This window comes from Phacochoerus africanus, chromosome 8 (genome assembly GCF_016906955.1).
Source record: "Phacochoerus africanus isolate WHEZ1 chromosome 8, ROS_Pafr_v1, whole genome shotgun sequence".
Taxonomy (NCBI): domain Eukaryota; kingdom Metazoa; phylum Chordata; class Mammalia; order Artiodactyla; family Suidae; genus Phacochoerus; species Phacochoerus africanus.
In genome coordinates, this window is record NC_062551.1 from 93337719 (window position 1) to 93361984 (window position 24266).

General features: G+C 48.7%; 2 protein-coding genes across 2 annotated transcripts; one reads left to right on the plus strand and one right to left on the minus strand.

Moving 5' to 3' along the window:
- Positions 1–708: 708 nt before the first annotated feature.
- On the minus strand, positions 709–8024 carry C8H1orf109 (chromosome 8 C1orf109 homolog). Its single transcript, XM_047793401.1, has 5 exons — positions 7724–8024; positions 7263–7540; positions 4382–4561; positions 1895–2013; positions 709–1722 (listed from the first exon to the last, which is right to left on the minus strand). Exons 2-5 carry the CDS (start codon positions 7535–7537, stop codon positions 1685–1687), a joined length of 612 nt encoding a protein of 203 aa, XP_047649357.1. The 5' UTR covers positions 7538–7540; positions 7724–8024; the 3' UTR covers positions 709–1684.
- Positions 8025–8147: 123 nt separating this feature from the next.
- CDCA8 (cell division cycle associated 8) lies at positions 8148–23069 on the plus strand. Its single transcript, XM_047793400.1, has 11 exons — positions 8148–8271; positions 8433–8545; positions 8685–8813; positions 11812–11852; positions 13665–13737; positions 15735–15817; positions 16607–16671; positions 17835–17930; positions 19430–19556; positions 20554–20640; positions 21776–23069. The coding sequence occupies exons 2-11, from the start codon at positions 8449–8451 to the stop codon at positions 21818–21820; spliced, it is 843 nt and encodes a 280-aa protein (XP_047649356.1). The 5' UTR covers positions 8148–8271; positions 8433–8448; the 3' UTR covers positions 21821–23069.
- The last annotated feature ends 1197 nt before the right edge of the window (positions 23070–24266 follow it).

Consider the following 24266-nt stretch of genomic DNA (forward strand, 5'->3'; position numbering starts at 1 on the left):
ATATAGATACTTTTCAAAATGAAAATGACTTTTTTGACTATTACAAAAGTGATATATGCTTTTGGAAAAACTGTAGGAAAATTGTAAAAAACATTTAAAATGTAGGAAAGCATAAAAACAAGCTCCACCAGAAATATTTTGATATGTAACTTTTCAGTGTCCATTTTCACAAAATTTTTCATTTTTATTTATTTATTTATTTATTTTGTCTTTTTGCTATTTCTTGGGCCGCTCCCATGGCATATGGAGGTTCCCAGGCTAGGGGTCAAATTGGAGCTGTAGCCTCCGGCCTACGCCAGAGCCACAGCAACGCGGGATCCGAGCCGCGTCTGCAACCTACACCACAGCTCACGGTAACGCCGGATCGTTAACCCACTGAGCAAGGGCAGGGACTGAACCCGCAACCTCATGGTTCCTAGTCGGATTTGTTAACCACTGCACCACAACGGGAACTCCACAAAATTTTTAAATAAAACAATTAGGGTATCACTGATATATACTTTTATTTAAATTATTTTTTTAAAAAATCAGAGTTCCTGTCATGGCACAGCAAAATTGAATCCGACTAGGAACCATAAGGTTGCAGGTTTGATCCGTGGCCTCACTCAGTGGGTTGAGGAGCTGGCATTGTCGCGAGCTATGGTATAGGTTGCAGACATATCTCAGATTCCACGTGGCTGTGGCTATGGAGTAGGCCAGCAGCTGTAGCTCCAATTCAACTACTAGCCTGGGGACTTTCATAGGCAATAGGTGTGGCCCTAAAAGGCAAAAAATAAAATCCTTTGGCCAGTTTTTCATATCTGCACATATAGCTCAACACAATTACATATCATTGTATACCATTGTATGAATGTATTGTAGCTTATTTTTTGTTGTTGTTTTTTGGGGCCACACCCATGGCATATGGAGGTTCCCAGGCTAGGAAGGTCTGGAAGTACCATGATCATTTCACAATGAAAGCACTAGGCCTCAGAAACACAACCCTGAATGCCTGACTCTGGGCTGGTGCTCTCCCACCCATTCAAGATCAGAGGACTGTGGCAAGGCAGTTGCCAGCTTTGGTAAAAAGAAAAACCTGTTATTTTAGGGGTCCCACTATCCCACTTGCTTACTCTCAGACCTTAAGAGCACCGCCAAACAAAAAACGTCCTGAATCACTCCTGCTGCACGACCTCCCCCTGGTGGTAGGCTCTGGAAACTGAAACCGCCTTGATGATAAGGCGCTATTACAGCAGGAAGACATCAACATCAGCCCTATTTCTTTAAATCATCAACACCACTTTCTTTCATCAAGGAGTCAGGTACTGACACAATTACACAAAACTAGGACCTGGTGTCAACGAGGCTCAGAGCTCTGGATGACACTGAGGGCGGTGTCACTTCTGCACCACTTCTGTGGCTGTTGCTTCTGCCCCCCAGCATTCTGCACCACCTGTCCTGAATCCTCTCTGCCTTCGTCCACTCCTCTGAGCCTTTGGAAAGGGCAGGGGTGACCATGTACCCGCCCATGACCTGGCATGAAGAAGCCCCTATGTCAGAAACCTCTAGCACAATCCTCCCAAGAACCAGTCCTCAGGTTCGAAGGCACTGATATTTCCCATATGTCAGGTTGCAATGCTGCCATTTCAGAGAGCAGCAACATCGGTCTTCTTCCCCCCAGTCTCCCAATAAACACACGGCTTGTTCACTCTTCCAGGAAGAAGGAAACACTCAACAGGATATCTGCAACAGGAAGAGAGAAAAATGTGGCCTACGACCTTTCCAGAAAACACAAAACATCCAATTTGTAAAAGCTACAGAGGCACCATGAGGGCATCTCCACATGCTTCCAAAGAGGTGAGACCCAGAAAGAAAGGAGGGGAGGAGACGTGAAGGACAAAATGAAAATCAGTACCTCGTATAAGGTCTGGGTGTTCAGCTTCTGAAATTCGGTCCCAGGCTTTGGGCAAAGCTTGAATGTTTTCCAGGTCTCCCCACTGGATGGAAGACAGGAGGTGCCTCCTCCTCAGGTAGCTTCCGGGGAGTTAAGGAAGGTGCTCTAGAGGAAAGTGAAATAGGAGGTCCCTGGTGGCACAGTCGGTTAAGAATCCGGCCATTGTCACTGCTGTAGTACGGGTTCAACCCCTAGCTCAGGAATGTCCACATGCCATGGGCACAACCCAAAACCAAAAGCTAAAACTAAAACAACAACTGAAAAACCAAAGACAATGAAATACACCGAAGGGAGAAAACAGCCTGGAGAGAGTTCTCAGGAGCTGCAAAGTCAAAGCACAGCTACCGCTACCTTTCCCAGGTGGGCAGGACCCACCTAGGCTACAGCCCTTTCCTGAGCCCCTCCTCACACACATGGCTCTGGGCTACAGGGAAAAGGACGGAAACACTACCCTGCAATCTAGGATCTCACTGCAGTGAGGGAAAAAACAGAAACTGGAAAGAAAGACTAAACAACAGGAAAGAAAAACTCAGTGGAAGCTCAGAGGATGAACACATCCCCTTTAGAGGACTGGAGGAGGGTTCCAGCTGGTAGGAAAAGCTTAAGCCAAGGCATGGAAGGGGGGAGGCACAGCATGGACTCAGGAACAGTACGCGTGCCAGCACGGCGGGCATGGATCGAGGTGTGGAGTAGCAGGAAAGGCGGCTGAGAGGACAGGTGGAGCCAGGACACAAAGACCAACAAAGGGGCTTTGCAGAAGCTACTGAAAACTTCTACACGAGCAACAGGATCAGAAAGGAGCTGTCCTGTGGATAAGTCTGTGGAATGCGGCCACTATCTGGGGGTGGCTTGGAGGGAAGGAAGACAGAGAAACCTGTCACTACATGTGACTACAGGTCCAAGTGAGAAACTATGGTAGAGGCAGTGGGTATAGAGAAGGAAAATTCGAGAAGCACCAAGGCAACAGAATGCAAGGACTTGAAAGCTGACTCTGCAAACACTCTAACGACAGCACCTGGCACACAATAAGCACTCAGCTACTGTCCCACTGCCCAGGCTGCTGTTGCCACCACTGCTGCTTCTGCTGCCATTAGAAAATGGGGTGGGGAGGGAGGGAGAAAAAAAGAAAGTAGTGTGGAAAATGGGGACAAGGCTGCTGAAGTTTCTAGACTAAATGATCAGACAGGGTTGACACTACAACTAAAGGAAAAGGGAGCTGAATGGAAGGCTGGACAGAGGACTTCAACTCTCCATGTGAGCCTGCAGTTCTATGAGATTCCAGCTGGGGGCCTCTGCAGAAACTAAAAACCCAAATTAGAGGTAAACAGAGGCAAGAATAAAGATTGGGTTTGGGAGTGATTTAAATAAAGGTAGAGGAGATCCCATCATGGCTCAGTGGTTAACGAATCCGACTAGGAACCACGAGGTTGCGGGTTCAATCCCTGGCCTTGCTCAGTGGATTAAGGATCCGGCGTTGCCGTGAGCCGTGGTGTAGGTCACAGACTCGGCTCGGATCCCACAGTGCCGTGGCTCTGGCGTAGGCTGGCAGCTGTAGTTCATATTAGACCCCTAGCCTGGGAACCTCCATATGCCGCAGAAGCAGCCCTAGAAATGGCAAAAAGACCAAATAAATAAGTAAATAAAGGTAGAAACTTCAGCCAGAGGGTAGAAGTGAGTTATCAGGCAACAATCAAGAGAAAAAGGCAAGACAACTCCCCAACTAACTGGTCTTCCTGCTTCCACCCAAGTCTCCTTAGAACACAGCCGGTAATACTGCTGAAAACATAGGTCTGATCAAGTTACCCCTCTACTCAAAACCTATAGCTTTCCATCTCACTCAGAGCAAAAGCCGAAACCTTCTGAAGACCTTGGCGGCCCTACCAGCTCTAGACCTGTCTTTCTGACCACATCTCCTGTTAAACCACCCCCCCCTTCACTCGGCTCGAGCCCCACTGACTATTTCCTGAACACACAAGGCTTGCACTCCCGTCAGGGCCTCTGCACGTTGTGTGTCTCCTGCCTGGAACACTCTTTCCCCCAATATCCACCTGGTTCTTTCCCTCCCTTCAGGTCTTTTCTCAAATCCTGCTTCCTCACTGAGGCCTGCCCCGACCATCTTATTTAAAATCACAAGCCCACCTGCTCCCCTCGCTTCCCCCACTCCCTGCTTTGTTTTTCTCCAAGGCACTTACCACAATCTGACAGCCTGTTAATATTTTCCTTTTTTAATGCCTACCTCCCAGCCCATAGAACAATGCCTGGCAGGTATCAGCTACTCAATAAATGACTTGAGGAGTGACTGCACAAATGAGTGTAGGAAGCATCCAAGTTCAGGAACCAAAGAGAACTGAGCCACACTGTATACTGTTGTGTAATCCTGTGAAAACCAAAATTTAAAAGACTTCCTGGAATAGCTCTGGAACAACCTGAAATGTGTGCAAAGGATACAAATTTCGATAGTGTCTCTCGATATCGTGCAACCACTCCAACATTTCAGCCACAGAGGGGCTTGCAGCTGAAGCCTGCAGGACAGCATCCAGGCCGATTGTGTCTGCATGCCGCTCATAGGTCTGAAGCACATGTTCCACGTGGCTGCTGACCACATCACGCACCTTGAGGAGGGCGGCTCTGGGGAAAGAGTCTGATATTAGACAACATGATGAGAAAGGCCTAAGGCCTCAGCACTATGGCTGCTTTGAACAGATGATTCTTGGCGGTGGAGGGCTGCCCTGTGCACTATAGGATGTTCAGTGGTATCCCTGGCCTCTACCCACTAGTTGACAAGGGCTGATCATGTTCCCACCCTTCCCAAGTAGTGACAATCGATAACGTCTCCAGATAGTGCCAAACTTCCCAATGGGAAAAACTGTCTCCAAATGAGACCCATTTCTCTAAGGAGATGGGTGATGGTTTCTTGGAGGTAGGGGTGGCTCGAGAATTAAGAACTGGAGTTCCCTGGTGGCTCAGTGGGTTAAGGACCAGGCATTGTCATTACTGTGGCTCAGGTTACTGCAGTGGCATAGGTTTGATCCCTAACCTGGGAACTTCCCAAATGCCATGGGTATGGCCAAAAAATAAAAATAAAAAAGAAGAAGAAATGACTTTAAGATGGAGAAGCTGAAGTTACATGGCACACAAAGCTATGTGATGAGCCCAGGTCCCAAAGAAAGCAAAGACTAAGTGGCCTTTCTGGGAATGCCATAAAGCCGTATGAGGAGGGCAAATGCTCACACACAGTCCCATGCCATGTACTTGAAAGGAAATAAGCAAGAAGAAACTGAAGCAACAAACCAGTAAAGTTCTAATGTCACCTCTCACCCCAAACCAGCAAATGGGCCAAGTTTGGGCTCTTGATGCACACAGACAACTGGGGATCTTAGAAAAGCTACTTATTCTCAATCATGAATACAGTCTCTTTTGTTCACTATTCATCATAAGCGCCTAGAATATCCGGACTGGCACAGAGAACGACAAACACTTGTCCTATGAATGAATGAAAAGGACTGCTGCGAAGATTAAATGCAGTAATGTAAGTGCTTAGGGAAGTGCCTGGCTTGTAGTAAATTTTGTTATTATTCCACTGGTGACTCCAAGGGGCCCAGCCACCAAGAAGAAAGCTACAACTTCCCAAAGGGCAAGGCATTCCCTAGCCTAGAACTGCAGCTTTCAAAAATGTTTGACTGTGACTCACGACTTAAAAACACTTAAAATAGGGGTTTCCTGGTGGTTCAGTGATGTCTCTGCTGTGGCTCTGGTTACTGCTATGGCTTGAGTTTGATCCCTGGCCCAGGAACTTTCTCATGCCATGGGTACGGTCAAAAAAAAAAAAAAAGGATTTAAAATAACAGTCCATACCCACATACAAATATGTAATCAATTGAAATAAAAGGTCACTATATTAGAATGTACCATGACAAAACTTAATTGACTGTCTATCTCTTTTAATCAACCAAAGAACTTAAGTCTGGTTTATTGTAGACCCAGCACCCTGTGCTTGGCATCCCATAGGTTTCTTTTTTTTTTTCTATTTCTTGGGCCGCTTCCGCGGCATATGGAGATTCCCAGGCTAGGGGTCTAATCGGAGCCGTAGCCACCAGCCTACACCAGAGCCACAGCAACGTGAGATCCGAGCCGCGTCTGCAACCTACACCACAGCTCACGGCAATGCCGGATCATTAACCCACTGAGCAAGGACAGGGACCGAACCCGCAACCTTATGGTTCCTAGTCAGATTCGTTAACCACTGCGCCACGACGGGAACTCCCCATAGGTTTCTTTTCTTTATTTTTTTTTTTTTTTCTCTCTTTACAGCCGCACCTGTGGCATATGGAAGTTCCTGGGCCAGAGGTCAAATCAAAGCTGCAGCTGAGGCCTACGCCAAAGCCATGGCAACACCAGCTGCATCTGTGACCTACACTGCAGCTTACAGCAATGCTGGATCCTTAACCCCCCGAGTGAGGCCAGGGATTGAACTCACATCCTCACAGAGACAATACTGGGTCCTTAATCCACTGAGTCACAACAGGAACTCTCCTATAGGCTGTTAATAAATTTTTTTTTTAAACAAATGAATACCAAGAAGGCACTCATCTTTGACAGTCTCCTATTAGTTAACAGCACAGACTCTATACACTAGAACCTTCTTTTGTCCTGGTCAAGGAAAGGCCATAAGTTCCCTGTCTCTCCTCTATCCTCAATTACCTGTAACTCGAAGCCAGAGAGTCTAACACTAGGCATAACGAGAGCTTAGAGGGGTACCACTCCTGGCACAGACACACCAATGTACAGCAGAACAAAGTAGTGGTTAAGAGCTCCGGCCTTGGTGTCAGATACACTTGGATGAGAATCCCAGCTTTACCATTTACTAATTGCAGGACCACAGGCAATCTGCTTGAGCCTCAGCTGCCTCACCGGAAAAATGAGATTAAGTGAGGTTAAGTCATAGAGGTGCAGAAAAGATTTTACGGATAATGGATGTAAAACCCTCAGCTCTGGCACCTACTAAGTTTATAGTACAGCTCTTTGCTGCTTTTTACCAAAGAAAAACTTACAGAGGAGGGCTAATAAGCTTTCTCCACTGTTTTTCTGTTCTGTTTTGGTAACTTTTACGAAGTCCACCATTGCCACCCCTAGCCTGACAAAAGAAATGTCAGAAAGTGGCTTTTTGACAGAGGTCCCATTGCAACAGATGAAAAGCACGTAAGGTTGACACATTCCCAAATACAAAGCTCTCAAGTAAGGAGAAAAACATCCTTCTAACTGATCCTAGTTTACTAAACACCTAGCTTTAAAATCTTTCCACCAAGAACAGAACCACTAAACCTCTTACAGCCTCTCCTCTAGCTTGTCCAGGACAATGTCACCAGCCGCCAGCTGCTTGCGTCTCAGCCGCTCCTGTAAGTCTGGGAAGGCCCGAAGTGCCGGCACATCCTCAAATCGCAGATTTTGTGCGGCCTGCAGCTGCTCTGCCAGGTTACTGAGGGAGGCCAGGAGCGGCGAGCAGTCCTTAAGAACGCTCTGCCACAGGCCTTGCTGCTCCTCCACCACGAGAAAGCACTTCCTTAGGGCCTCCTGCACGGCAAGCAAAGGCCCAACTTGAGTCATCTTCTGTGGGAGGAAAAAAAAAAAAAAAAAAGACACAGCCCTAGAGTCCCAAGTCGGTAGGGGAAGTACCAGGTCAAGGGTAGGAGTTATTTCCGTTCTCAAGTGAGGTCCAGCTAACCCAGGGTTTCCTCAGGTAGCTGTCTATCCCTCCCGACGGGAGTTTTCTAGAGTGAGGGGTTGTCTTACCTTTACACAGGCTCTCGGAAGGCAGGACCCTTATTTCCCACCTCGGGAAAAGTTTCTTGACTATTCCTCGCAGGAGGCTCATCCGGCTTCGGGTAGTTTTCTGTTTCATACTGTGGGTTGCCCGGGCCGTCTCGAATTTCCTGAACCCGAACCTTGTCTCCTCTCCATGAAGTTACGGCTCGCCTTCCCTAAACCAGCGGCAAAAGTTAAAACTAAGGCAATTAAAGTCTGAGGCCCTCTCTAGGCCCTCAAGAGCCTTAGGGAATCTCTTTGCGCATGCCCCAACGTGGCTACAGAGTCGCGAAAATATGCCGTCAAACTGCAATGACTTCTGGGTGCTGTAGTCCTGCGTGCGAACTGACTGGCCGATCGCAGAGCGTCCCTGCGATTGGCTGTTGTGGGACCCCCTAAGACGGCGGCTTCTCATTGGTCAGCTTGTGGCAGTTTGAATTTGGTGGCGGCGGTCGCACGTCCGGTTAGTCCTGGAGCCGCTCCCTCTCAGCTGAAGCAGCCAGGGTTTTCTCAGCCCCTGTTACCGGGACCCACAGGTGAGTGCCTCGTGAATCGTTTATGCTCAGGCCCGGAAGGGCAGGGGTCCCCTTCCAACCCTCCTGGGGTGTCCTCCGCCCTCTCCTGCTCCTTCGCGGCCCCCTTTCCCTCCCTATCTCCGCCGCTGACACCCTGTGGCTCGGCCCCTCTCTCCCCGCAGTCTCCAGCGAAGTGCCATGGCTCCGGCTAGGAAAGGCGGCAGTCGGGTGGCCAAGAACAACTCGCTACGGAGCCGGAAGCTCGCTTCCTTTCTTAAGGACTTCGACCGTGAAGGTAAGGGGCGGAGCCCGGGAGGTCGCTGGCATCTGGGACAATCGCGGGGTGCTGGCGGGTTCGGGCGCAGGCCGCACGGATTCCAGGCCCCGTTTGCCCACCCGGTGACCCACGTCTTGTCCGCTCTGCCCCCTTGCAGTGCAAATACGATCCAAGCAAATTCAGTCAGACAGGCAGAACCTCCTCAAGGAGATGGATAACCTGTACAACATCGAGATCCTGCGACTCCCCAAGGCACTGCGCGAGATGAACTGGCTCGAGTACTTCGGTAAGAGCTGCTAGAGTTTCCCCAGGCCTCGACCTGGAGCCCTTCTGTGGTTCCCATGACAGCCTTCATCTTCATCCTGAAGTCGTCCAAGATCCCTGTAGGAAACTGCAGCCTTACCCATCCCCACTCTGTCTCACTGCCTTGCTTTATTTTTCTCCTTTGCTTTTAACCTCATCTGCTTGTGCAGGTAGGCAAACAAACATTTTCTCTACAGAATCGGGTAGTAAATATTTTAGGTTTTATGGGCCAAATGGTTCTCATTGAAAACTACTCATCTCTGCTGTTATAGTTCCAAAACAGCTGTAATGAATGGGCACAGCTATATTCCAATAAACATGTATTTATGGACATACTAAAATGTGGATTCACATTATAAGATTTTTTTTTTTTTTTGGTCTTTTTGCCATTTCTTGGGCCGCTCTCGCAGCATATGGAGGTTCCCAGGCTAGGGGTCCAATTGGAGCTGTAGCCACTGGCCTACACCAGAGCCACAGCAATGCCAGATCCGAGCCACGTCTGCAACCTACACCACAGCTCATGGCAACGCCGGACCCTTAACCCACAGAGTAAGGCCAGGGATCGAACCCACAACCTCATGGTTCCTAGTCAGATTCATTAACCACTGTGCCACCTCGGGAACTCCGATTTTTTTTTTTTTTTGATCCAACCATTTAAAAACAAACAAATGAATAACTTGGTCTGTTACCAGAGCTCAGGTGGTAGGATAACCCCAAGCAGATCCTTCTGCTTATGGAAATTGCCAGTTTTAAAATGGGCAGATCAGGGAGTTCCCACTGTGGCTCAGTGGTAACAAATCTGACTAGTATCCATGAGGATGCAGTCTGGATCCCTGGCCCCACTCAGTGGGTTAAGGATTGGTGTTGCCATGAGCTGTGGTATAGGTTGAAGACAGGACTCAGATCCTGCATGGCTATGGCTGTGGCGTAGGCCAGCAGCTTCAGCTCCAATTCAATGCCTAGCCTGGGAACTTCCATATGCCATGGGTGCGGCCCTAAAAGAGGCAACAAAATAAATGAATAAATCAAATGGGCAAATCAAATGGTGAAGTGCAAGCACACAAGAGTTTTCCTGGCCAGAGAAAAATCCCAGCCTGTTCCCCACCCCCTTGTTAAATGTCCAAGGAAATGCAAGAGGCTGTCGTTTCTGACAGCTTACCCTTGTGCTATTTTTCTTATTGTTGATCGTTCAGTATGCAACCTCCTTCCTGAAGAGAAATGCATGTTCTGCTCACATAGTAGACATTTAATGATCCTTTTGACTTGCCCTTTTATTTATTAATCTATCTGTGCATTGCTACAAATATTCATTGAGCAGGTATTTGTCATGATGCTAAAGATACACTGGGAAATAAAACAGGCATTGTCCTTACCCCCAGGAATTTACAGGTTAGGTTTTTTTGTTTTGTTTTTTTTCTGCTCTCGCAGCATGTGGAAGTTCCTGGGTCAGGGATCAAACTCACACCACAGTTGTGACCTGCACGCCACAGCTGCAGCAGCACTGTATCCTTAACCTGCTGCACCATAAGGGGACTTCCAAGAAGGATCATTTTAAAAATTGAAAATGATTATATAATTAAAATTAAAAGTACTACAAAAGAGGAGTTCCCGTTGTGGCGCAGTGGTTAACGAATCCGACTAGGAACCATGAAGTTGCGGGTTCGGTTCCTGCCCTTGCTCAGTGGGTTAACGATCCGGCGTTGCCGTGAACTGTGGTGTAGGTTGCAGACGCGGCTCGGATCCCACGTTGCTTTGGCTCTGGTGTAGGCCGGTGGCTACAGCTCCGATTGGACCCCTAGCCTGGGAACCTCCATATGCCGCGGGAGCGGCCCAAGAAATAGCCAAAAAAAAAAAAGTACTACAAAAGAGAATAGAATAGTGGTTAGTGAGCACATTTAGAGAGTGCTTCCTATGCCAGGCAGGCATTGTGCCAAGCGTTTTCCAAATATGAACTGATTTCATCCTCATAACAACCATATTAACTAGTAATATTATCTCTGTCTTATAAATGACAAGACTAAGGCACAGAGATTGGTTGCACTGCTCAAGGTCTCATAAGCTAGTCAGTCTTTTTTTTTTTTGTCTTTTTGCTATTTCTTGGGCCGCTCCCGTGGCATATGGAGGTTCCCAGGCTAGGAGTCCAATCGGAGCTGTAGCCACCGGCCTACGCCAGAGCCACAGCAACGCGGGATCCGAGCCGCGTCTGCAACCTACACCACAGCTCATGGCAACGCCGGATCATTAACCCACTGAGCAAGGGCAGGGACCGAACCCGCAACCTCATGGTTCCTAGTCGGATTCGTTAACCACTGCGCCACGACGGGAACTCCAGCTAGTCAGTCTTATTTGACCCTGGGCATTCTGGTTCTAAAACCTGAGTTCTTAACTCTTATAGCAGGAGGACCTAACCTAAGTTTTTATTCTACATCTAAATCTCACAAAGACCTCTTCATTCAATAGTCATTTACTACGTACCTACTGTAATACCTATTTTTGCCAGAAGCTGTGGATATTATCTCTGTCCTCAAGGAATTCAGTTCAAGGCAGGGTGGGCACTTCAACATCTTTGAGTAGTTTTCGGGTGTGAGGAGTGAGCAGCCAACTCAGCACATGGCAGCAATCTGCTGTGAGAGAGAAAAATACATAGAGTTTTGGGTTTGAGCTGAATTTTGAAGGATGAATTAGAAATTTGTTGGGTGTAGAAGATTATTTTGGGCGGAGAAAGTAAGTCCCAGGGCACCGAGTCATGAGAGACCGTGGTGTATTTGGGAAATAACAGGCATCTGGGGTGTGGTTAACCTAGAGTAAGTCATGACCGGACGAGTCAAGCTTAGGGAAAGATCAGACTTGGTTGTAAATGCTCTTGAATGTTGGGCCAAGAGCTTAATCTGGTCCAGTTTTAGAAAGAGAACTGGTTGTATTAGGGAAGATGGCTTATTATTAAACTCTAATAGTAACTAAACAAAATGTTCTTTTCAAAGCCCTTGGAGGAAACAAGAGGGCCCTGGAAGAAGCAGCAACAGTAAGTAACTTGCCCTATTTTTGAACTGTTGGTTAATTTTTAAGTTTAGTCTGTTTACAAAATTCAACCAGTGGGTGCTGTGGAAGAGGTTCCAAAGGGAACATTTTCTGTGTCAACTGAAATATTATAGTTGTCAAATACTGAATACACAAGGCCCAAATAGTCTCAAGGTTTATGAAGAGAGACGGTTCTATTTTTGGCAGGTTCCTTCCAGTTCTTTGCCCTGACCTTTGCAGGGGAAATAGAAAGCCTGAGGTCCAAATTCCTTTAAGCCCTTGTGTCATTATGGGGTGACACAGCCACTAGGTGACCTGGCCCATTAGGTGACAAAGAGACTGTTGCTTTTTCTTTTTTTGTCTTTTTTTTTTTTTTTTTTTTAGGGCCACACCTGCAGCATATGGAGGTCCCCAGGCTAGGGGTTGAATCAGAGCTACAGCTGCTGGCCTACACCACAGCCACAGCAATGCCAGATCCTTAACCCACTGAGTGAGGCCAGGGATCAAACCTGCAACCTCACAGATACTAGCTGGGTTCGTTACTGCTGAGCCACGTTGGGAACTCCATCTTTTTTTTTTTCTTTTATTACTTTTTAAAATTAAAGTGTCGTTGATTTACATACAGTGTTGTGCCAATTTCTGCTGTACAGCAAAATGACGTAGTCATACATTTATATACATTCCCTTTCTTATATTATCTTCTGTCACACTCTACCCCAGGAATCTGGATATATAGTTCCCTGTGCTATATAGTAGGACCCCATTGCTTATCCATTCTGAGTGTAATAGTTTGCATCTACTAACCCCAGACTCCCAGTCCATCCCCTCTCTCCCCTCCCCACCTTGGCAACCACACATCTGTTCTCTGTGAGAGACTGTTGCATTTTTTTTTCTTTTTCTTTTTTGATTTTTAGGGCTGCATTTGTGGCATGTGGAAGTTCCCAGGCTAGAGGTCAAAATGTAGCTACAGCTGCCGGCCTACACCACAGCCACAGCCACACGGGATCCGAGCCTCCTCTGCAACCACAGCCCACCGCAATACCAGATCCTTAACCCACTGAGCGGGACCAGGGATCAGACCCAAATCCTCATGGGTACGAGTCAGGTTCATTACCCCTGAGCCACAACAGGAACTCAGAGACTTGCTTTTTCATGTCATTCCACAGAAGCTCTGCTCTTGAATGGGACTCTCAGGATTTCCCACCCCATCTCACCTCTTTCCTCTTAGCATGAGTATCAGGGCTGAAGGCAGTAAAATGGGGGTGCAGAATATTTAGATCTGTTCTGTTACAGTAGCCACCAGCTACATGTAGCTGTTTAAATTAATTAAAATTAATAAAATGAAACATTCCATTCCTCAGACACACTGGCCACATTTCAAAGGTTCAGTAGCCACTTTCTGTTCTGTCATCCATTTCAGACGTCATTAAACCAGTATGGAAACAAGAGCAAGCAAAATACTCTTTGAGCACATAGACATTTATGGAGACATACGCATACACCCACACTTTCTTTAAAGCAAATGGAATGATAGCGGTTCTCTCTGAGGACTGAGAGAATCAGGAGACTGGTCATCTTTCAGGGAGAGGCAAGGAAATAGCACAGGGAACAATACACAGCTCAAAGCAAGTTATTGGCAATGTTTTCAGCCTTGGGTTGTAGAGTGGGTTTATCGGAGTTCAATATATTGTGTTCACTAACATAACAATCTTTTTATGTATCAAAGAACATGTTTTTTAATTGTTTTTAATCTTAAAATACTGTTCTTTGTCTTTGATGGAACATACCTGGTGTTTTCTGGCTGTGTTCATCACAGGCTGACCTGGATATCACCGAAATAAACAAACTAACAGCAGAAGCCATTCAGACACCCCTGAAATCTGCCAAAGGTGAGTACTTTTCAAAACCCCCTGTTGAACTGAGAGCCCAAAGGCCCGGTATGCTTGGCTGGCTGCTCAGGGAGGCCACGTTGGAGAAGCCTTTTAGCTCTAATGTCTGGTCCTCAGTCTTGTAAATCCAAAAATGTAATTCTGGCCTCTAAGTTCAGTTAATTATACGCAGGACTGATAACTAAACAAACTGCAGACTAATGTGTGAGCTAAAGTGAAAGTGAAGGAAGAAAAATAAAAGGCTGGAGTTCCGGGGTGTTCCCATTGTGGCGCAGTGGTTAACGAATCCAACTAGGAACCATGAGGTTGCGGGTTCGGTCCCTGCCCTTGCTCAGTGGGTTGGGGATCCGGCGTTGCCGTGAACTGTGGTGTAGGTTGCAGACGCGGCTCAGATCCCAAGTTGCTGTGGCTCTGGGGTAGGCCGGTGGCTACAGCTCCAATTAGACCCCTAGCTTGGGAACCTCCACATGCCACAGGAGCGGCCCTAGAAATGGCAAAAAGACAAAAAAAAAAAAAGCTGGAGTTCCTGTTGTGGTGCAGTGAAACCAAATCCGACTAGTAACCATGAGGTTGCAGGTTCAGTCCCTGGCCTTGCTTAGTGGGTTAAGGATCCAGTATTGCCATTAGCTGTGGTGTAGGTCGCAGACACGGCTCAGATCCCGCATTGCTGTGGCTCTGGTGTAGGCCAGCAGCTGTAGTTCAGATTTGCCCCCTAGCCTGGGAACTTCCATATGCCTTGGATGTGGCCCTAAAAAGCCAAAAAAAAAAAAAAGAAAAGAAAAAAAGAAAAAGTAAAAGGCTGTGCTGGAAACCAAACATTGCTGCCTGCCTGCCTCCCTGAGTTAGAGGGGTGAGCAAAGTTTGGGGAGGTGTTATAAGACATGGCAGTGCCAGCTGAGGCTCTCCCTGATCTGATCAGAAGGGCTAAAAGAGAACTATATGCCCTTTTGGGGTCCTGTGGAGCTGGCTTCCATATCACAGCCCCTTAAATATTAATGATTGAAGCAGTTTCCTCTCTAAAGTCACTCCTTGCTTTAGTGGATGAGGAAAATGATGATCACCATGAAACCATGTGAAGTCAGAGGCAAGGCCAGGCCTCAAGTGCAAGGCTCTCTGACTCCAAGGTCTGCACGCCTAATCAGAATGCTGGGCTGCCCATATAAGGCATTCATTAGATGGCATTTCTTAACCACTCTGGTTAGTTTACTTTGTATAAATCCTCTTTTTTTTTTTTTTTTTAAAGTCATCTTTCTATTGGGTCTATGTCTTGATCGCCCTCGCTAGCTATGTGCTGCTATTCCACGCTTGTGAAAACAAGGCATTTTAATGCCAAATCAGGCTTCTCCACTAAGGAGAACACGTTTGGAGTGGGGTTCAAGCTAGAGAAACCAAAAGCAAACCACCAATGCACACAGAGCATTGAGCAGCCCAGACCCACATTTGCCCTAGGTTTAGGAGAGGCCTAGTTGGGAACAAGGCAAGGGTTGCTTTCCGGAGCAAAAACGCATTGGGGCAGGTGTTCGTTCAACGAGTAGAATTTACTTTGCAAGGAGGCAACTCCCTGACCCTAATATTGCGCAGTTTCTGAGATTGCCCTCAGGCATTGATCCCCATCGCTCGTTGTGTGCTGCTTTTCTGGGCTTGTGAAAACAAGGCATTTTCATGTCAAATCAGATTTCTCCACCAAGGAGAACATGTTTGGAGTGGGGTTCAAGTCAGGGAAATGACCAGCAAACCACCAGTGCACACAGAGCATTGAGTAGCCCAGACAAACAATGGCCCTGGGTATAGGAGAGGCCTAGTTGGGAAAAAAACAAGGGTTGCTTTCCGGAGCAAAAACGCATTAGGGCTGGTGTTCCTTCAATGAGTAGAATTTACTTTGCCAGAAGGCAGCTCCTCCTTGATTGCATACGTTTTATTTCCTATAAGTGTGAATGCATAAAAGCTTATTCCTGCGAGAAGTATTACAACATCACTCTGTAAAAACTTTCTTACAGCACGAAAGGTAATGCAAGTGGATGACATGATAATGGAAGAAGAAGAGGAAGAAAATAAAAACAAGAATCCTCAAACTGCAAGAGTAAGGAGGCACTCAGATTCAGGGCTGGAGCCGGTCAAGAGACAGGACATACTTAAAATACAGGGTTGCCTGCCACCCCCACCCACCCTCCACCAGATTTCACTGGCCAGAGAAGAAAAGGAAGGGAATTCCTAGTTAAGGAACAGGAAGCAATCTGGTGTGGCTGGGACATAAGCTGTGAGGGAAATCAGGTGAGAGCAGGGGCCAGATAATGAATGGCCTTGTGCACCAAGCCTGGAAGTTGCAGTTTCATGAGGTAGGTCATGGTAAATGACATGACCAGACAGGTAGTTCAGAAGAGTATTCAGGAGGAGTTCCCCTTGTGGTGCAGCAGAAACAAATCTGACTAGCATCCATGAGTTTGTGGGTTCGATCCCTGGCCTCATTCAGTGGGTTAAGGATCCTGCGTTGCCATGAGCTGTGGTGTAGGTCGCAGACGTGGCTCAGATCCTGAGTTGCTGTGGCATAGGCCAGGAGCTGTAGCTCTAATTTGACCCCTAGCCTGGGAACCTCCATATGCCGTGGGCACAGCCCTAAAAAGACTGAGAAAAAAAAAAAAAAAAGACAGTTACCTTTCATCTTGGTCAAAGTCCTCTACTTTGAAGACCCAGGCAGTATAAATCCTTAGTTGATCAATTACGTTCTGAATTATTTAAGTCACGGTGAGTTCTATGAGATGGACCTTCTGGTGATGGGTATTAGTTTCCTTTTCCAGAGCTGGTACCCCTCTCTCTGACTTTCCCATTTGTAGAGCTTTTTGTAACCTGTTTTATTTGATCGTGACTTCAGGTTAAAAGATGTCCTCCGTCCAAGAAGAGAACCCAGTCCATACAAGGAAAAGGCAGAAGTAAAAGGTAAAAGATTTTCCAAATTTCTGCCACATTCATCAGGGTAGAAATAAGCATGAAAGGGCTCCTGTGACTCATGTTCAAATAGAGCTTTACCTCGTCGAATCCTTGAGTGTCCAAGCTGAAGGGGCCTCTAGAAATGACCTGAGGCAACACCTTCTTAAATTCTTCTGACCGAGTTCTCTTCCTCCCCCACTTTTTAAAAAGTTTAGTGCAGGAGTTCCCGTCGTGGCGCAGTGGTTAATGAATCCGACTAGGAACCATGAGGTTGCGGGTTCGATCCCCGCCCTTGCTCAGTGGATTAACGATCCGGCATTGCCGTGAGCTGTGGTGTAGGTTGCAGATGCGGCTCGGATCCCAAGTTGCTGTGGCTCTGGGGTAGGCCGGCGGCGGTAGCTCCGATTGGACCCCTAGCCTGGGAACCTCCATGTGCTGCGGGAGCAGCCCAAGAAATAGCAAAAAGACAAAAAAAATAAAATAAAATAAATAAAAACTTTAGTGCAAACAGAGTTTGAAACCCAGAAATGTATAGTAAGCACTGCATATTTTGTTCAGTTGTCTGATGGTCTATGTGCAGAGCTACCCACATAATAATCAGTCACAAAGTGGCTGTCACCTCCCTGGAGTTAGTTTCTTAGAAAGTTCCTCCTGGTCCTGCTAAGTACTGAATCCCTGTGGACTTGAAGTGCTTATGCTGGGAGTGTGGGGGAAGGGGTTGCCTCTCCACACGCTCGGGACAGCGGTCACTGGTGGGTGTCTGTGAAGGGGTGGACTGCTTTCATTTCTCCCTGGATAGCAGTAGCTGCCTGGCAAGAGGACGGGAGCTCCAGCTGGGGGGGCCTCCGGGGTGCTGAGAAGTTATTGCCTTTCCTCACTTCTGTTAGCATGATTGAAAAGTCGATTCTGGAAGCAGGCTGCCTGGGTGTGAGTTCTGGCTCTGCCCTAATTGGCCGTGTGATCTTGGGCAAGCTGTTTAACTCAGTGTGCCTGAGTTTCTGCATCGGAAATGAGGATAATGATGCTTCTCACGGGGTGGGGAGGAGGCCTGCACGAGTCAGAGTGCGTATAAGGCACCCAGGACAGTCCCTGACACGGCCAGTTACCTTCCTCTGCAGCTGCTGTCACTGGGCCTGAGAAGTGGCCCACCTAACGGTGTTTCTCACCCATAGGTCAAGCCATTGTGCCACCGTTACCCCAGCTGTGGGCCGAATGGAGTTGTCTATGGTGAAACCAACTCCGGGCCTGACACCCAGGTTTGACTCAAGGTGAGTACTGAGAGCAGCCCTTGGATTTTGATGGGAGCTGAACATTTGACACCCTTCAGGAAAGAAGGCGTTTAAGAAAATACTGGAGAGCCCTCTCGAAGGTAACCAACCACCTGGGCTTCCCAATGTTTGTCTCCCCCATGAGTGCAGGTTCATCTGTTTTCAGTGAGAAAATAATTCTTTATCTGATGAGAAGTAAGAGACCAGTCTGTTTCTGATGACCCGGAGGCCTTTAGTGACTCTTTCGGTCTTTTCTGATTATGCTTTTTTTTATAGGTAGTTACTCTCCCATACCTTGGTAGGAGTGAAAATTGACACCACCTTGTGGGAAGCCAGTATAAACAAGGATGTTCTTACAGTATAAATTAATCCCTTCCACGGGCTGGTCAACTGGATAGGAGATGCTGTATCGCCATTAAAAAATATAGGTGGCAGAGTTCCCGCCGTGGCACAGTGGAAACGAATTCAACTAGGAACCATGAGGTTGCAGGTTCGATCCCTGGCCTTGCTCAGTGGGTTAAGGATCTGGCATTGCCATGAGCTGTGGTGTAGGTCGTGGCTCAGATCTGACGTTGCTATGGCTGTGGTGTAGGCCAGCGGCTACAGCTCCAATTCGATCCCTAGCCTGAGAACCTCCATATGCTTCGGGTGCGGCCCAAAAAAGCAAAAAATATATATATAAACATATATAAGTAAGTGGATCTAGGAGTTCCCTGGTGGGTTAAGGATCCTGCGTTGTCACTGCTATGGCTCGGGTCACTGCTTTGGCCCAGGAATTAGAGCTTCAGGTGCTGATGGGAAGAGCTTCACAATCACGAGCCTCTCCAAGCAGGCTGCAAACAGCATGTCTTAGATGATCCCATTTGATAGAAAGTTTCTAGAAGGACATAAGGACCTGAGAGTGGTTATGTCTGGGTGGGGAGAGTGGAGGAGACTTACCTTCTAATTCTCACTCTTCCTTAACTGCCTGTTTTTTTGTTTTGAGGGGCTTGGGGGTTTGTTTTTACCATGAGCATGTAGCAAAGGACATTTAGAGGAAAATAGATGGCAGCATTTTAAAGATCTTGAGAAAGTCATTTTGGGCATTAATGTAATGATGTAATCTCTGAATCATCCTCCTTTGACCCTGGAAGATTCCTCCTGATGGAAGCACTTAGCCACTCTTGGAAATACATTAACCATGGTTTATTTCTGGCTGGATGGGGCTGGTTGGATGGCTGGATGGATGGATGACTGGCATCCATGTGGAGCTTTGGACCAAAAATTTACATGGATGCAAACTGACTTTGGCTAGATGTATGTTTGATAATTACAACCTCCTTTCTCCAGCTGTGTTTAGTCATCACTGCTTTTTAACCCTAAATTTAGAACTCGCCTTCTTAGAAACATGTGCTTTGAAAACTGCAGCTTGAGGCCAGATGGAGTTTGGAAGGGCTTGTAGCGCCTGGTGTCATTCAGTCTGCCAAGCCATCTTTACAGAGACTTTTCCCACTTTCCAGGGTCTTCAAGACCCCAGGCCTGCGGACTCCAGCAGCCAGAGAGCGGATTTACAATATCTCCCTGAATGGCAGCCCTCTAGCTGACAGCAAAGAGATCTTCCTCACTGTGCCAGTGGGAGGCGGAGAGGTAGGTGTTTCAGAGGGCGGTCAGGCCACTGTGTGCTGCTTACTCAGTGTTTCTTTCACTTGCCCATCATCCACTGCTCTCCCCAAACCCTTTTAGTTGCATGGATCCTGATCACCACACTCCCGTGGGACTCAGAACCGTTTCTTCTCCCCTGTTAGAGCTCCAGCCTGGGAAGTTCTGGGTTCCATTTGTTCATCAGCTTACATTTACCCACCTGTCTTGTAGCAGGTTCAAGATGTAGAAGGCAGTCCTGCCCATGAGAAGCAGTTCAATAGTCAAGATAGGCTCCCAGATAACTGTAACACCATGCAGTGTGTGCAGGAATGGAGATATTAAGGGGGGTGCAGGAGTTCCCATCATGGCTCAGTAGTTAACAAATCTGACTAGCATCCATGAGGACGCAGGTTCGATCCCTGGCCTTGCTCAAGGATCCAGCATTGCTGTGAGCTATGGTGTAGATCACAGATTCGGCTCGGATCCTGCGTTGCTGTGGCTGTGGTGTAGGCTGGCAGCTATAGCTCCGATTCGACCCCAGCCTGGGAACCTCCATATGCCAGAGGTGCAGCCCTAAAAGGCAAAAAAATGGGGGGCGGGGAGTACAGAGGAGGGCGCTCTCAGGGGGTGTGCTCAGGCTAGAACAGGGAGTACAAGCTGTGTCTTCCACTTTGTACAACTTTGAGGGGTTCTGAAGAGGGCTGAGCAGAGCAAGTTGCTGACCTCAGCTGGGACTGAGGGGAGGGTTTATGTCAGATGAGGTCTGCAGGGCACATTTCTAAGCTAACACGCCTCCCTTGTACTCAGCTGATGCAGCCACCGGCCCAGAGGTAAACACTGATGTCACTGTCTTCTTAGGGCTGTTAACTCCCCTCCTGCCCACCTTGCCACCACCCCCTAACAGGTGCAGGACATCAAGGGGGGACCCCTGGCACGTGGAGCTGCCGAGTGGAGGTTCCTTCCCCGAGGGACATGCCACTTTAACCCTCTCCCCTCCACACAGAGCATGCGGTTATTGGCCAGTGACTTGCAGAGGATGGACATCGCACAGCTGGATCCAGAGGCCTTGGGAAACATTAAGAAGCTCTCGGTAAGTCTCGCGCTCATCTCTGCTCACAGGAGGCCTCCGGTAGCCGTCTGGGCTTGGCTGTACTTAGGACTGCCTTTTGGGTCTGGGCTGGTGCTTTACACTTGCCTCTTTCTACCAAGGGATTTTTGACTGTTCTCCTGCTTCCCAAGCAGGAGTTCTGTCCCTAAATTGACGCTGAGTTGGTCCATTCTAAAGTGCCTGCCACAGAAGTTCCACAAAGAATCAAAATTCTGCCTCATTCAGGCAGTTGGTATCTGAGTGTTAGGGCATGACTGACCTCCAGGAACTGAAGCTTCTTCACGATAGTTCAGGAACAGGGCGAGGACCTTGTTAGGAGGAATCACACAGAATCAAAGACAGTGCTGAACAGCCAGGCCCTCTGAGTGGTGGGACCGTCAGCACCGGGAGTTTAGGGGCCTCTGCTCTGACGTGCCAGCTTCTGTAGTGTCTCTGTCTCTGGGGCCTTTGCACACACGTCTCCTGCACCTTGTCCTTCTTCCCTCAGCAGATGACTTTCTCCACAAGGCTCTTGGTTCTGCTCTCCCTTAACTTGGATCTGTGTGTGGCTTTGAGTAGCCACACTTCCAACTCTGCATCCACTGCTCCATTGCCCAACACAGAGTGTCCAGTTTCAGTTTAAATTCTCAAGAGGAGGAACTGTATTAGCTCAGCTTTGTTAGACGGGCCTCCATGGTCCCGTCAGCTTGGTCTTGGGTGGTGGACGGGAGCACCTAGTGCAAAGAGGGCTGCCGTAGGCTCCCTTCTGGGGTCTGTGAAGGGTGTCCCCAAGGCAGGGGACAAGGGTGCCTTCCCAGCGTGTCCTATGGTGCTGAGATCACACACACACCAGCTATCCGAATCAATGACATCCAGCATCTAGCTGGACCTACAGCACTGCTCTTCCCAAATTTTGCCTTCACCATCTCATTTGAGATGTTATTTTGCTCCTTTGTTCAGATGAGAAATGGAGATTCAGACAGATTAGTTTGCACGTGTTACAAACTGACTGGGGGGCTGAGATTCCCCCAGAGCTGCCGACCGCGAAGCCAGTGCTACCTGAGTGGACTCAGTGGCTCCCTGGGCGGGCCTGCCCAGCACCATCCTCTCTAAATGACCTCTCTCCTTTTCCCCACAGAGCCGTCTTGCCCAAATCTGCAGCAGCATACGGACTCACAAGTGAAGCTGCTGCTGCAAGCAGCCAGATTTGACAGGATGGACCTTCAGTAGGCACTTCTGGGACCCTGAGGTGACCTTCTCTTTGACTTACTGTTTGTTTTGAGTGTGAGGTTCTGGAGCAGGCAGTGGTGTTCCTCTTGGAGAATTCAGGAAGCTTTGCTATTGCCCTCTCCCAACCCAAGTGACAAAGACACTGCCTCTGCTGCATCCATGCAGTCCAAACTTCCTGGTATTCTCCCGGCTGAATTCTCCTTCCTGCTCTTAGAGCTGCCGCCTCTGCCTCCTGTAGCTCCGCTTCCTCTTTGCCCTGCCCTAACCTGCAGAGGCACCAAGAGGAGCCTCGTCTTCGTCAGAGGACTGCCTACCTGCCCTCATTGAGAGCCCTCCGCCCCCAGCCTCCGCTCTGTGCAGGCTTGAGGCCTGGAGCGTTATAGGCTCAGAGAAATGAGCTCCACTCCATGAGAGGGCGGGAAGCTGGAGGGATGTGCGAATGGGGCCAGGACCTGTCCAGCAGTGAGCACAGCAGGACACATCTCCCCTCCCGCTCCGCCCCCGCCCCCCTCCTGTGGTGGGTGCTCACCGGGCTGTGGAATCTTACACCTGCCATGCCCAGTAGTTTTGGTTCAAGCTGACTTGTGGAACCAAAGACCAAAACTTGGTTTGGGGGCAGTTTCCATGTCTTGCTCCTCTACCTCTCCAGTTAGTCCAGCAGTGGGAATCTGGATAAGGGAATTGTAGGGCTTAGATCAGTCTAGGGTTTTTCCACGACTGGCTGCAGAGGAACTCTAAGCTCTCCGTGGTTCCCGGGCCCCGCCAGGTCTGTGGACTTTGCAGAGTGCCCGTCTCTTCTGAGGTTCACGAGGAAGCAGGTGTGTCCTATCTGGTGGCCTTGTTCGGGCGCTTGACCTCTGCCCTGGGCTGTTATGTGGGCACTGAGATCACTGTGCTGCAGCCAGCACCTCTGCCCCAAAGAATCATGGGATAGGGTCCAAGAATGTGGGAGCTGAGGGCTCCCACTCAAGCTTGAGAGCCCAGTGTTCTGTGCGTGGCTTTGTTGTACTTTGTTATTTTGCTGCGTGACCATTCTGGTAATCCAGTCCTGTTCACGTTGTGTTCTTTTTAAGTTCTCTTATCTTCCCTTTCCTGAGACTTGTACATACTGTTTTCCTGAGTTGTGGTATCTGTAACTTGATTTGTTTTAATCAGAGCTACTGAAAGTTACCTGTTTCCAATAAATTGTGGGTTTGATATTCTGCCTGTCCTCTCCAAGCTGTGCCCCTCTACACTCCCAGGCCAGCCAGTGCTCGCCCTCATGATGGCCCTGATCACTGTCCTGTCCTCTATTTCCTAAATGTGTCTCTTACTAGCCTAGGGAACTCTTTCATGGCAGGGACAGTTGGGTTTGTCTCCAGGCAGAGAGATCTCAGATGTGCACTTTAGAGACCCAAAGCTGGGGGTGGGGGAGTGTCTGAAACCCTCCCACACAAGTGACTTCATGGTTGAGCAACTGTCACTGAAAGAGGCACCGTATCACAGACAAGTTTTTATTACTTTGTCCTGCATATAGAACCCAAGAAATATAAAAACATCTCCAGAATTACTCAAAGGAGCCACTTTCCCCACCCCCAACCAGCCCCTTCCCTCCCTAGAGGGGCTCAGATATGGGTGCTGGGGGGTGGCAGGCCACCTCCCTCTACCCAGTGAATAAGTTCCATATAAAAATAGATCTGTAGAGGGCTCCCAGGCAGCCATCAGCCTGCATCACGCTGGCACCTGCACAGGGCTGAGGCTTGGGACCCATCAGGATTCTGGGACCCCACTCCTCAGTGGAGGGGAGGTCTACCCTGGACTCCGAAGTCCCGCCCACACAGCCAGGGGACTCTGCCAAATAGCCTGGGGGCATCAACCTCAAGAGCGTGACTGATGTCACTGGAGATGGGGATGAGGCCCCCTCCACCAAGATGGGATGCTGCTGTGTCCTTCCCATGCTTCTTCGGGGACTGTTGGGGGCAGAGCCTGGAGGGCACTGGCATGGGACCCTCCAGCCCTGTCAAAGTTAGAAGCAGTATCTTGGCCTCGCCTAGCACCCCCAAGACACAGGCAGGGCAGGGGCTCAGGAGATGGAGAGTGGGGTGGGGGGACTCCCGCCCTGCTGGCAGGGTGAGGCCAAAGGCACTGCTGGGAGGCCCCATCCCCCACCACAGGGCACTCTCCAAAGATGCGCTGCATCTTCCAGCCTCCAGGCTCCTGCTGCTGACCCCTCTGCTTGGACCCCTCCTGTCCTAGGTCCTGCAGAAAGCTCCACCAACCCTAAGGAAAGAGCCCTCCCCCAACCTCCGAAGCCCTACTCAATGTATGCATCAGACTCTCAGCCAAGGAACCTCTGCAGACACCCTGCCATATACACAGTCAAGAGTGTCCATGTGGGAGTTCCCATCGTGGCTCAGTGG

Excerpts from the sequence above, each read along its gene's own strand:
- C8H1orf109 (XM_047793401.1), bottom strand. The coding sequence starts at position 7,537 with ATGACTCAAGTTGGGCCTTTGCTTGCCGTGCAGGAGGCCCTAAGGAAG. Across the intron at positions 4,562-7,262 it reads GACAAGCTAGAGGAGAGGCT|AGCCGCCCTCCTCAAGGTGC; the intron begins GTAAGAGGTTTA and ends CTCTTTCCCCAG. Across the intron at positions 1,723-1,894 it reads ACACCCAGACCTTATACGAG|ATATCCTGTTGAGTGTTTCC; the intron begins GTACTGATTTTC and ends TTCCTGTTGCAG.
- CDCA8 (XM_047793400.1), top strand. The coding sequence starts at position 8,449 with ATGGCTCCGGCTAGGAAAGGCGGCAGTCGGGTGGCCAAGAACAACTCG. Across the intron at positions 13,738-15,734 it reads ACCCCTGAAATCTGCCAAAG|CACGAAAGGTAATGCAAGTG; the intron begins GTGAGTACTTTT and ends ACTTTCTTACAG. Across the intron at positions 19,557-20,553 it reads TGCCAGTGGGAGGCGGAGAG|AGCATGCGGTTATTGGCCAG; the intron begins GTAGGTGTTTCA and ends CCCTCCACACAG.